We start from the raw sequence: 13,106 nt of genomic DNA, 5'->3' as shown, positions 1-13,106 counted from the left end.
CTGTCTCTGTCTAATAAAGGGAAAAAAAACTGGAGAAAAAAAATATATATATATATTATGGGAATGTTTTTTTATACCAACTGGTCAAAACGTGGTGTGGTAAAGTGGCGCCATTTCTCGCAAAAATGTATCTAACTTCATTTTTTGTGTTTCTATTACCAGACGCGAGAAGATGCAAACACCCATTTCTTCTTTAGCTGCAACTGCCCCTTTCATGATTCCTAGTAGTAGCCGCATCTGATTGGGTACATACTCTAATTTAGCATGATATACTTTAAAAACTGAAATCTCCTTATGGACGCTGGCCTTGCTATATGTAATGACGAGTACCAGCTAGTAGATTCAATAACGGTCTAAAAATATCTAAAATCAAAGATCCATTCAAACAAGTTGCTAAATGAAAGAAAAGTTGCATGAATAATCAAATTCCCTTAGTGGATTTTAACAGTTCAGAACATTCCAGTGTGAACAACACAGCAGTTTGTAAAAATGTATTTCAAGTGATTTCTAAAGCATGAACAAGTAAGTGGCATCTGAGGCAGCGGCAAATCCAGGATTTTTTAAGTGGGTTGGCACGGGGGGGGGGGGGGGGGGGGGGGGGGGACCAATAATCAGTCAGGGGGGGGCCGGAAAGGCATCAGAATACAGCATAGACAATCTTCTTAGAAATATAGGAAATAGGATAGAACAACACAATGTTACTCTGATAAATAAAACATCCCATTCATTATTAATTTTGCTTGTTTTCATTTTAAATAAAAATACAAATTGCATATTCAAATCTAATACAAATTTTCTATAGACTCAATCTGCCACTTTTTTTAAAAACAATTCCAGTGCTAGTTTCAAGGTATCAGAATTTTGGATAGTCATCATGGAAACATGAATTAGTCATGTGACTGGCAAAACAGGAAGCCAAGTGACAGTACTCTGATCCAATGGAAATCACAATTGTCAGATTGACATCACTCTAGCCCCCCCTTGTAGCCCCACCCCTGGTCTGAGGTCTTGTCAGAACCAGAAGGCAAAACACAACACCTCCCCCTCCCCTATCTGACTCTTTCTTCCTCTCTCAGGACAGCGAGGAGGATGAAGAGATGGCATTGCAATCGGGCAGCGAAGGCACCAGCTCAGAGCCACGCGAGGACCACACAGACACCTCCTCCGTGGAGGTAACCAGCAGCCGCCCACGCCGGGCCGCCACTCTGCGCAGGGCCTTCAGTACCGGCAACACTACGGGCAGCCAGGAGGCCCCCGAGGGCTGCAGGAGGTCGACCCGCTCGCTATCGGCGCACAACCAGAACAACAAGTACCAGCCACCCAAAGGACAAGACATGCAGGTGCGGACGGACGGACGGACGGACGGACAGACGGACAGACAGACAGACAGGATTAGGCCTCGAGAAACAGTTCCAACTTGGAATCGTTTCAGTCTAATGGAATTGTTTTTTTATTGGAATTGTTTGGAAAATTTTGGATTTGAATCCAATTAGCGGTTCCAAATTGAATGCACAAGTTTAAGTTTCCGTAGCGTACGTCCAGGCACTTGTTGTGTTGCAGCCATGGAGCACAATAAATGACGCTCTAAAGTGTGGCTTTATTTTACATTGAAAAAGAACAGTAAAACTATAATTCACCCTTGAATCAAATGAATAGTTGTCCTATCTGTGAAAGAAGCATGTGACCCGTTTGAACTCCTCATCAAAGAATCGTAATCAAGATCCGGTAAGAACCGGAATTAAAAAAACAAAAAAACAAAATTGGAATCAGAATTGTTGAAATCAAAACGATGCCCAACCCTACAGACAGGACACTGATGGAGGTTCAACCCTCACAGTGGTTAGTAACAGGCATGTGTCGGGTTTAGTGACACAATGAAATCAATAAAAATAAGACAATTACAATTAAAAATGTAATTTTGTTACTTCAGATTGACTTTTGGTTGATTTTTGGGAGCACATTTTAATTATTGCGGTAATAATCGTTAGTTGCAGCGCTTATTAAAAAAACGTACTTTAACAAGAATGTTTTTCCACCATGTTTAAATATTTACCATATTCTTAGCAGTCTTAGTCATAGTCTTATATATACTGTATATACTATATCACATTATACTTCATCTGCCCAAACAACACGTGTGTGTTTATGTGTGTGTCAGATGGTGGAGGAGGAGGGGCAGCTGGTTTTGGACAGAAATCCTCTGGAGTGGAGCGTAGACGAAGTCGTTCAGTTTATCAACTCTACTGACTGTGCATCCCTGGCCAACATCTTCAAGGAGCAGGTACACGCACGCACACAGACAGACAGACAGGCAGACAGGCAGACAGACAGGCAGGCAGGCAGGCAGGCAGACAGACAGGCAGGCAGGCAGGCAGGCAGACAGACAGACAGACAGACAGACAGGCAGGCAGACACTTGTGAGGACACCTATTGACTTAATACATTTCTTAGACCCCAACTCTTACCATCACAACTGCATACTACTCTAACCAGACAAAAGGGACCAAACTAAATTTGGTACAGATTATCTCTTAAAAAAGAAGTAGTAATTGTGTTCTCTCTTCACCTTTTCTCCCATTCTCTACCCTCTCTCTCTCTCTCTCTCTCTCTCTCTCTCTCTCTCTCTCTCTCTCTCATTCTCTGATCCAAGTTAAAAAAGAAAAATCAATAATGCAATTTTTTTTCTTACTTATTTAGAAGCTACTTTGCATCTTTCCCTTTTATTCTCATTACTTTTTATGACCGGAATCATTAAGGCTGGACTAAATGACCAGATTATCTAGCTTTCTAATTGCTGTAAATAGCCTCTTATGCTGCATGAATGACACTTTTTGGATGCTTATAGAGATACAAAAAATACATATTTCTGTTGAAACAATCAACGGTTAAGAACGGTGAAAAAAATGCTGAGCGGAATAGCCAGTTTAAGCCCAAAAATACAAGAAAAGAATCTTCAAATGCCAGATTCAGTAGAACTGTATTCTCTTTCTCTATTTAAGTACTGATGTGCATCTCTTCCTTTGCAGGACATCGACGGCCAGGCCCTGCTGTTGCTAACTCTGCCCACCGTGCAGGAGTGTATGGACCTGAAGCTCGGCCCCGCCATCAAACTGTGTCACCAGATAGAGCGCGTCAAGGTTGCCTTTTACAGACAGTATGCCGACTGAAGTGAACTCAAGGAGCAGCAACACTGAACACCCCGTCAGTGGAACTAGATGTTGTGGTCCTGCACGACTGGGAACTAACTGTTGGATTAGGTGCCTCCTGGTGGAACGTTTCGGCAATGTGGAAGTTTTGACTGTTTTCCAACTAGCAAGAAGAAAGGATATTTTTGCAGCGGTCGCATTGGCAAAGCACAAACTGAAGTTACAACCGAAGGTTTCCCTATGAGAAGTTGAAGGATTCATCTCTGGGAGACTGTCGGGTGTGAAAATGTGATCCAGTACCTAAGTCCGTCAAACCACATCGGAGTCGATCCGTGTGCTTTCCTGATTTGTGAAGAAGTTATTATGAAAAGCTGAGGACTCAGTTCTGAAGACATTTGTGTTTATTTCTTACTTTTCATTTCCATGTGATAGAGGAGCGTTATAGCATTTAAGTTCAAAATAATTATTGACCATAAAAGGTTTGTCCCTTTTTGTGTGACATGATTGGTTTAGAAACAAAATATATTTGAAAGTATTTAACAAACCAAGAAATAATATATTTGAAATAATTATTGTTCTCCTTATTAAAGAGGAGTAATCTATCCATTTGGATGGAGAGGAATAATTAATATATAATGAAGTCAACACAATCTCCTTTTGCACTAAAACAAACCCTTACCAGATATTTCACCAACAGAAACATGATCTGCATCTATTTAGATCTACACAGGAAAAAAAACACCCTCTAAAATACTTTGTGTTGTGTTGCTCATTTCTCATTATTGCAATCACATCAAACAATCATGTCCATCTATGCAAATATGTTGCAGATATTTTTGATAAGTACGAAAATAAATTTCTGTTGATTTTTTATCCATTGGTTATGACCTTTCTTTCAAAATATGACCATTTGTCTTGTTACAACTACAACTACAAAATACTGAGTACTTGAGTACTGTAGTAATGTTCACAACAGGTACAGTTGGAGTCCCTTAGAAATCCCCCCACCCCCGATTATATTTAGGATAACAGATCCTGGAGCAAAACCACATAATAAAAATACTCAATTACAGTAAAGATGTATGTTCTTGATGTAAGGATGTACCTTGTGTACTGTGTCCCCATCTAGTACAGCGCACACAACATAATGCTGCGTCACGGGTGTATACATTTATTCTAAATTTTGTAATTTTTTTTTACTATTTTGCATCCCCTAATGTTGATTCAAAACAATTATGGATCATTTACTCAAAAGTAGTACCAAAGTATTCTTGTTATTTTTCCACTTGAACAGTGGGCAGAGAAACTGAACGATGTGGTTTAATCATAAATGATAAGCTAATAAAGATCTACTCATGCATTTGTTACACTTCAGCAAACACTTCAAATTCTCTTTGTGCTTCAGGCTTCAACTGCCACTTCACCTGCTGTACCTGCTTCGTTCTGAAAGGCAACACGCACAACATCTCAAACAATTTGCCTTTAAAGACACGTTATCTTGTTTCCAGTGTTTGCACCCACGACGTACAGCTGAAACAAGCCCACTTTCCTTATGTCTTTATGAAATTGAGCTTTCTCTAATTCATCATGGAGACTTTGTTTACAAATGGCTTTTTAGCTTTTATTAATTTCAACTATTGCTGTACAATTTCAAGTAACCCTGCCACTAACAATAGAAACCGGTTTCTGCAGAAGAGCTCTTCATATGTAAAAGCCACAGCTGTGATAAAGACGATGAAGAGATGCTCCCTCGTGCATGGTGAGAATATAGGAAGCCAGAGCTCGCTGCGGTTAACAGAGCAAACACACAGCGATGCACTAAGTCACAGTTAGAGAGGAACCACACTCCTCTCTGCTGCTCTGTTGAAACAATCTAATGTCTACATGATCCCATTCATCATCTAGACATTATAACTGAATTACCAACTAATAACCTTCAGGGTTTTCCCTGCCATCAGAAGGTTTAGGTGCAGCACCCCGAGCTGTTTTGGGCAGCACCTCAGCCAAATTAATTTCACTTCAAAAGACTTTCTCAGATCTACTGATTGTAGTCAGACATCTTAGGCACGTTTTATCTTTAAGCATTTTGAATGTTATTTATTTATGATCTGCTCTAGCTATTCCAACATTTTAGACACAGATCTGGTGATTATAGCCGTCCAAAATGATGTGAAAATGAGACACAAAACTACCACAAAGGAACACACACAGACTACAAACAGACTTTGTCTTACACAAACTGAGGGAAAACACTGACCTTTTAACTGATTATGAGTGTGAGTATTTTAGTGATAAAAGTAAATATAAGTAATATACAGTAAGTAAAGCATTTAGCATTGCATTATAGTACTGGAATTACAGTACTATGTAAACTGTATATAAAACATAAACTGTGCTTATACCCGTATTCACATTGTTTACATGGTTGTTGCGTGGTGCCGCATATCCGCGATTCCCAACACTTACACCCCAGGAGAAATGGATGAAACACTTAATAGTAGGTCATCTTTATTTGATTTATTTGATTTAATAGATAAACCTTTCGAATAGTTAGCTACAAGTACTGGATAAACAGTTGTAATAGCTAAAAATATTGGATAAACGGTTTACGTAGTTAACTAAAAGTAATGAATAACCAGGGGGCTAAAGGTGAAGGCTAAATAGTAACCTGAACCTAAACATCGATAGTTCAACATTGAAAATATCAACATTGACAATAACACAAATTGAAGTGTGTAAACAAAAGCTCAGATTCATCACTTTTCCTTGAAATAAAAAAATGTAAATCCCTCAATAAAGTTCCAATCCTTCATTCAAAAGCTACTAACAAGTATATCTAAATTTAGCCCTGTTCATTAAGCTTTATTTATCCAGGGCTGGTTGGCTGGGCAGACGTGTTTTTACAGCAACACCCTGTTAAACAAACAGAACGAGACCCGGCCCGAACAGAACGCATGGAGAGATTACAGATTACTCCGTGAGACCATGAGAAGAGTTAAATCAACCTGCCTAAACCAGTTTGACCAACTAATCTTGACTCACGGTTAACTAATTAGCTTTTTCTGTCATTTGTTGTCTGCACCAGCAGCTCGAGTTTTTCTAGTAGCAGACCTGAGTACTGCTATTTTCACTGACACAATACCTGAGGTTTGGAACTGACAGAATATCTTTCTACATTTTTACTTTGAGAAATGTAAACCTTTTTTTACAAATTCTAGTTTCCATTAAACAAAAGGAATAGTAAATTTCTTAAATGTTGGATGTGTACAGGATATTATAGATTTCAAATGTATTTCATACTGCTTTCAAGTTGGGAGGAGATAAAATGATCCAGTATTTCAAAAGTAAAAGAGCAATATAATCAATTTCCTGGAAAAGAAATTTCAGGTTTTGGTTTCCATGGCGACCACCGTACTTGCAGGGGCTTGTTTTGTTGCAGCCATGAAGCACAGTAAGCGGCGCTCTAAAGTGTGGCTTTATTTTACGTTACAAAATATATACAGTATATATTTTTTTTAAAAGCCCTGTAAAACTGTAAATCACCATTGTATCAAAAAAAAATCGTCCTCTTCTCTTTGACATGAGCATATGACCAGTTTCAACTCCACCCCTCAAAGAATCTGAATCAATAAGAACCACATTTCAAAGCAAGGAATCGCAATTGGAATCAAATTTGTACAAATCAAGACCCTGCCCAACCCTAGAGCAGACTAGAGCTGGGTATCGGTAATATATACCTTTAAAGTGTTTGACCAAAGTAACACAGTAGCAGATAGTATCGGAACTTCTCCAGTCAACTGATACCTGCAGCCCATCCTTTCTGTACCCAGATCTAGAAAAAAACGAGGATTTGGATGGGTTTGCTCGAAGCCAATCACCGCAAGTGTTGACAACGTGTGATTGACTCATTACAACAAAAGCTACAACCCCTGGCAAAGTCTGTGGTGCGGTGAAGTAACCCGGCGTGCAGAGATGCAACCAAAACGTTCAGTATCACTTTAAGGGTACCGGTATCAACGTTTTTAAAGCGAGTGCCGACCCTCATGCTGGGAACCACTTTCCTACTTTCTTAAACCTTTAGTAGGGATGTAACAATCCCATCCAGCAAGTTCGCTGGTGAAAATCTTACGGTTTTTTTTTTATGTTTGAGATTTCTAAGATCTGATTCAAACACCTGACTGACACCCATGCTAATCTTTTAAGGAGCCATCGTGCGGCGAAATTACATTTTGGTGGTAAATTTGACTCTGGTTTGACAGGCTCTATTTTATCAAACAAAGTGAAATGGAAAGCACTGTCAGCAGCAACATTAAAACTCTACACACAAGATGACGGGGCCTTTAGAAAGGAGTTTAATTGGCAGAACAGTTCCTGGTGGCTAAATAAAAGATATTGCCCCTCAATATGGTGAGGATAGCTGCTTCATGTAGCAACCTAATTGGAGGTAATGTTGTGTGTTAGTCATGCATACAGCACACGACCTGGTATGCTGATTCATTTGCACTGGTTCCTGTGTAACATTAGCCAATGGAACTTAACATAAAGGCAGTGATTCACATTCAGAGTGTATTCAGCAGCGAGCTGTCGTGCCTCGCCGGCTCTATGTACGGCTGCAGCTGAATTAATTGAATAGCTTTCTCTCTCTCTCTCACACATACACACACACATACACAAACACAAACACACACACACAAACACACTTTGCATTGAGTCACTCTGAAAAGCTGCTACACACACACACCTCTCTGACACTTTGCATTGAGTCACTCTCAAAAGCTGCTACCTTATACTGTTGCCTGGCAACCTCATATCAAACGTCCGCTTTGCATGATTTTCTGCCTTGTTCCATGTGAATTCAGACTCCGTCATGACAGCAGAGGAGTAAACAGACGTTTGATTCGTAGAGAAGCCCCGACCGAGAGCAGACAGGACTTTGTGTTTCAGATTCAGCTGTTGTGGGTGCAGTGGTTTCAGGTAAACGTGGCAACAGCTGGAACGGCTCAACAATACCGATAGGTCATCAGAGATCATGTTGTCAGAGGGACTGATCAAAGCTCTTGTTGTTCTTGTTGATGTTAACGCAACAATCCATCAGTGAAACACGCGGTCCAGCAGATATTAACAATGATATTTTTTTTCTTATTCCTGTGGGAAGCTAGCCAATCAGCCATTAATATCCAAATGTTCCTAATATTTCTGTACTGCACAACAATGATGTTGCACCAGAGTACTATGAAGGGCCAGGGTCTTTGTAAATTACAGAGAGCGGTCTAGACCTACTCTATCTCTAAAGTGTCCTGAGATAACTCCTGTTATGATTTCACACTATACATAAAATTTAACTGAAATGAAATTGAATTATGCGGTGGGCACATTTCACGTTCAGCGTATATTTCGGCAGATAAGTAAGAAATGCTGGAAAGTGACATTTCTGACGCTAAACTTCATAAACAAATGTGGGACAAAAGAGAGTGCAAATTTGTCCCAGACCCCCCAATTGTGTCCATATTAGACCTTTATTGTGAAAGACCAAGAATGCAACGAGCAGAATGCAATGCAGACAGAGGTCCTGTAGTGGTATGTACTGTGTGACACTGTTGTTGTTTTTTGACTGGAAAAATATTTATATCACTCCCTCCTCCTACATAATGAACCCACACCCGAATGGAACAAGCCTGTGCCCCCTCGCTCTCGGTCTGTGGGCTGTCAGAGTCACTCTGGGTAATGTAGGAAATCAGACTGAATATGAAATACTGAGTGGTTGTACCAAAAAAGTACAATTGATTCCACTGTTTAAAAAATCCTGTTCACTGCTCCTCTTAATAGAAGTATCTTTAAATAGTGATTTTATGCCTTAAAACTACTTTTTTCCCCCCTTTTTCTTTTTTTTACTAATCGATAATGTCTCACAGTCAGCTTTAATCCGTAAAAACTGCATTCACAGTTTCTTTTACTGCTTCAGTTCAGCATCGCGCTACATAGCAGAGCTGCCATCGGGTCGTTATCCTGGGGCGGCTCAGTGAAAAGCTTTAAGGACTCTGCTGTGGGTGAGTCTGAGAGGAAAAAGGTGGGAGGCGGGGGGGTTTAAGAAGGAGAGGAGTGCACCGGAGGACGAGTGAGGGGGAGGGAGGTCTGGTGGTTGGAAAGAAGAACGATACAGAAAATGTGATACATCAGTTCGTAGAATCTGAACGTGCTGTCCTTCGACTGAAAGATATTATTTCTGAGTTGAGTTGATTCACCAAAACACACTTGCACAACTTATTTCATTAGATATTTCTGATTTGTCTGATATTTATAATAAAACACAGGAGCCTTTTTTTGGAATATGTGGGCATAAGTCTAGAGTTTTTGATCAATGTGCAAAAAAAAATGGTTTATGCTAAGCTGAGTAGAGTTAAGTTTTAGTCATTTTACTGTCGACATATGGTTTTATTTTTTTCTGAATGTGCAGCTGTTAACATGCATGTATGCAAATGTGTTTTATCAAGGTTTTTCTGTCAACTGGAAAGCTCAAAAAATCAACAATTTATCGATAGCCGACAAAAAAAAAACAACTAAACTTGCTTGGTCATGTGGACAAACGCTCCACAACAAGAAAGACAAGTAAAAGCAAACTCTTCGGTTGAAACTGTCCTGTAAAACCAACAAAGGCTGTGGGCTAAACAGTCCATCTAATCCTGGCCTCGGGGTATGCTTGCTCGCCTACTTTGGAGCCCTCGGCTGCATCACGTGTGTGTTGGAGACCATGTGAAAAAAAGCTCCAAAGCTCCAAAGCAAGCCGGCCCTAAGGCCAGGATTGAACTGGCCAAAGCCCAAAGCCTGGTTGGTTTTACAGTTGTATCTTTAACGTCTGCTTACTTGCTTTCTTGTTGTGGAGTTTTCGTCCGTATTACATGGTCTTTAAAGCCCCTTTCAGACATGCAAAGTTTTACAGTGATGTTGGTACCTTGTTGGAATTAACACCCATTTGACTTATGCACATATAAAATCAGTTTACTAAACTATGAAACACTGTGAGAGAGCTCATTTTGAGTTCTTAAGAAATTCTATATTTTTTGTCCTTGCAGTACCATCTTGGCAAAACTTGTTCAAACTTTACAACCATAGTAATAATGTCTCCTTAGATTCTTTATTTACTTTAATTTATGACAATTTTGTGGATGGATGAATAGTTATATATCCAACATGCAGCATGAGAATAAAAGGGGCAGCTCGCTCACACCAGGTGATAAATATGGTCCTTTATGTCTGAATCAAGCTGTAAGGAACATAGGCATAAAAACCAGTCATGTCCAAACAACCAAAAGCCGCCACTTCAACAGATCCATGAAGTATTCCACGTCTGAAAAGGGCTCAATGTATTTATATTTTAAAAACGTATACACTCATAAACTAATAGTAAAACATGTTGGTCACATGCCAGACACGTGGTCATGACAGCTGTAGTGCTCCGTTTGTGTTCTGGTAAACCTTCCATCCTAAAAAATACACTCCAACATTACTCCAACAAGTCCTCAGGATGTTAAGTCACTGTCCTTTATGCAATAACCAACCCAGACATAGGCTGAAATCAGAGCCAAGCTGAGTGATACGCCACTATTGTTTATTGATTATTATTAAAGAAAAAGAAAAATCCCTTAACAATGATACTCTACTCTGTTCATTTTACGTTTAGTCAGTGCGCAATTATTCCTCTGACTGATGGCACGATAAATAACTGCTCTCTTTAAAGCATTTCATTTTGGGCGTGGTTGTCAAATGAGAATGAACCTGGTCACACTTAACAAATTTGGTTATGTGAAAAATTGGGTTGAGAAAAAAAAGACATTGTTTCTGAAAAATGTAGTTGTATTGAAAAGCAGCCTGTTCTCTACCGTTAAGCATTACGCTGATAGTGTTTGTTTTTATGGGACAATGAATACTAACCTGGCAGTTTGTAATTTCTTTAGTTGGCCTTTAGATGTAGATGAGCATACAGGTGCACAATCATCCAGGTGAAATACATTTAAAAATATTTGGCCACCTGTCCCACATTGTGTGTAGGGACATAAGAAAGACATTTCCTCACCATAGAGATACCAATACCACAACCCATCTTCTTTACTATGGTAACAACATGTTCTGCCCATGACAGCTGACTATCTATTGTACCAGGTAATTTTACTTCATCTACCTGCTCCATAGGTTCCAAGTTCAAACTCATCTTTGGTGTATGACAGTTTATGACTCAATCCCAAGATACATAATTTGGTTTTCGAGATGTTCAGTACCAACTTATTTCCAATTTTATCCAATCAAAAACCATATTTAACTCAGCATGACGATAAAACGAAAAAACGAAAAAAATTGTGCCAAGTCTACATTCACATTTGAATTAATTTCCTTTATTAGTAGTAGTTGTAAGCTGAAGAGTCAGTAGAGGAAGTGTCTAGCATATAAATATCACATTATATTCAACGCTTATCTGCTCAAATTCAACATTAAAGCCAATAGCCATAGAAACCAGACAGGTTTCCAGGATCAGGACACCACAACACAGTGTAGACTCAGGTCTGAATCAGTTTGCATGGTAGGCTATATTAAACTGTGGGTGACCATATCAAAAATATTTACGCTTTGCACATCCTTATCGTGTGTGTCAGTGGTATATACTGAAAATGTGTTAAAATGGCTATAAATACATAAGTTCCACAATAAAGCTGTTCATTATGTTTTAAGTCTTGCTCTGAAGTATGACCTTTTCTATCTTGAGTACCAGCACAGGTTTCAACCCACTAGCGACTTAAAACAACAAAATCCAGCACTACAAGTATATTTCTATCTGTCAAAATATCGCAAAAAAAGCTTTTGCGCTGGGCTGAAAAGGATTCAATATGTTAAACGAACATTAAACTACAGTTCCACATTTTCCGAACGAATTGTTTGAGCATTGACTGGGGCTATTTTAGTTAAGTCATCTCATTGCGTTCTCTTCCAGTGCAATGGTTTAATAGCATCAGACAGTAGAATCAACTCCTTTTATTTGCATAACAGTAGTGGATGGAAACGTTCATTTAATAACGTTTGCGGATTTTCTCGGAATTTGGTTAAAATTTGTGCTAAATCTGAATTGAAACTTGGCTACTGTCAGCAGTTAATAAAAATGCAGATTTTAGGACATATACTACAGACATCTTACTTGTACTAGAGCAATAGGTTGCAACAATAGACCATTAGAGTACTACAGTAAGCATAAATTGCAACGTCCCTGATTCAAATTCAGCTGCACACCTATGCTGAGTGCATTTCTCCCTCAATTGAAGTCATCATCTTTGCTGTCAAACCTCTAATTAAAAGGCACAAAATGCCGGAAAATATCACAAACACTAGAGACAATGACACCTTCAAACTGTCATTTGATTCATCCACAAAATGACTCCAACAAAAAATACTGGTTGTGCAATGCAAAGTAAAACAATTTGCACGCTGGCAACTAAGTCCCCAAGAAGAGAAGGACCAACTGTCCACAGTTTCGGCCTGAAACTATCCAATCCTAACATCATCGAATCAATCCACAGATAATCTCATCAATCCAGTGAGGAAGTTAAAGATGGTGTCAATCGTGATTCATAACTGACAGTAGAGGAGAAGAAACGATATGTAAATCATGAAAACAACGTCAAAACAAACACATTTCATACTTCGCAATGATATTGGTCTCAACCAGCAGACAAAACACTTTTACACGCCAAACATTGGAGTGTGTGAGACAAGACACAGCTGGACGAAGGCGATTTCAGTCTGTGTGTGTGTGCGCGTGAGGTGTGAGTAGGAATGAGAGGATGTGGGAGAAGGCAAGGTGTATGGTTAACCAGTGTCTGAGTTCTCTCTCTCTTTCTCTCACACACACACACACAATTGCATTGCAGGCTTGAAATCTAGGTCGTGGTAACACACACACACACACACACACACACA

The 13,106-nt window shown here is 39.4% G+C and overlaps 1 protein-coding gene across 4 annotated transcripts in view; it reads left to right on the top strand.

Annotated features, from left to right (window-relative positions):
• Positions 1–4,016, top strand: part of sfmbt2 (Scm like with four mbt domains 2) — a 52,859-nt gene extending 48,843 nt beyond the window's left edge. For 2 of the 4 annotated variants that reach the window (XM_032505862.1, XM_032505861.1), the window contains 3 exons: positions 1,077–1,340; positions 2,159–2,281; positions 3,027–4,016. In XM_032505862.1, coding sequence (XP_032361753.1) covers positions 1,077–1,340; positions 2,159–2,281; positions 3,027–3,167 — 528 coding nt within the window. In that variant the 3' untranslated portion in view covers positions 3,168–4,016. Of the gene's footprint in view, positions 1–1,076; positions 1,343–2,157; positions 2,282–3,026 lie in introns of all 4 variants that reach the window. The other 2 variants (XM_032505858.1, XM_032505859.1) reach the window with 1 other exon arrangement.
• Positions 4,017–13,106: the final 9,090 nt, after the last annotated feature.

This window comes from Etheostoma spectabile, chromosome 23, assembly GCF_008692095.1.
Source record: "Etheostoma spectabile isolate EspeVRDwgs_2016 chromosome 23, UIUC_Espe_1.0, whole genome shotgun sequence".
Lineage (NCBI taxonomy): Eukaryota > Metazoa > Chordata > Actinopteri > Perciformes > Percidae > Etheostoma > Etheostoma spectabile.
Note: the sequence above shows the minus strand (reverse complement) of the source record. Positions and strands in the feature narration are given on the sequence as shown.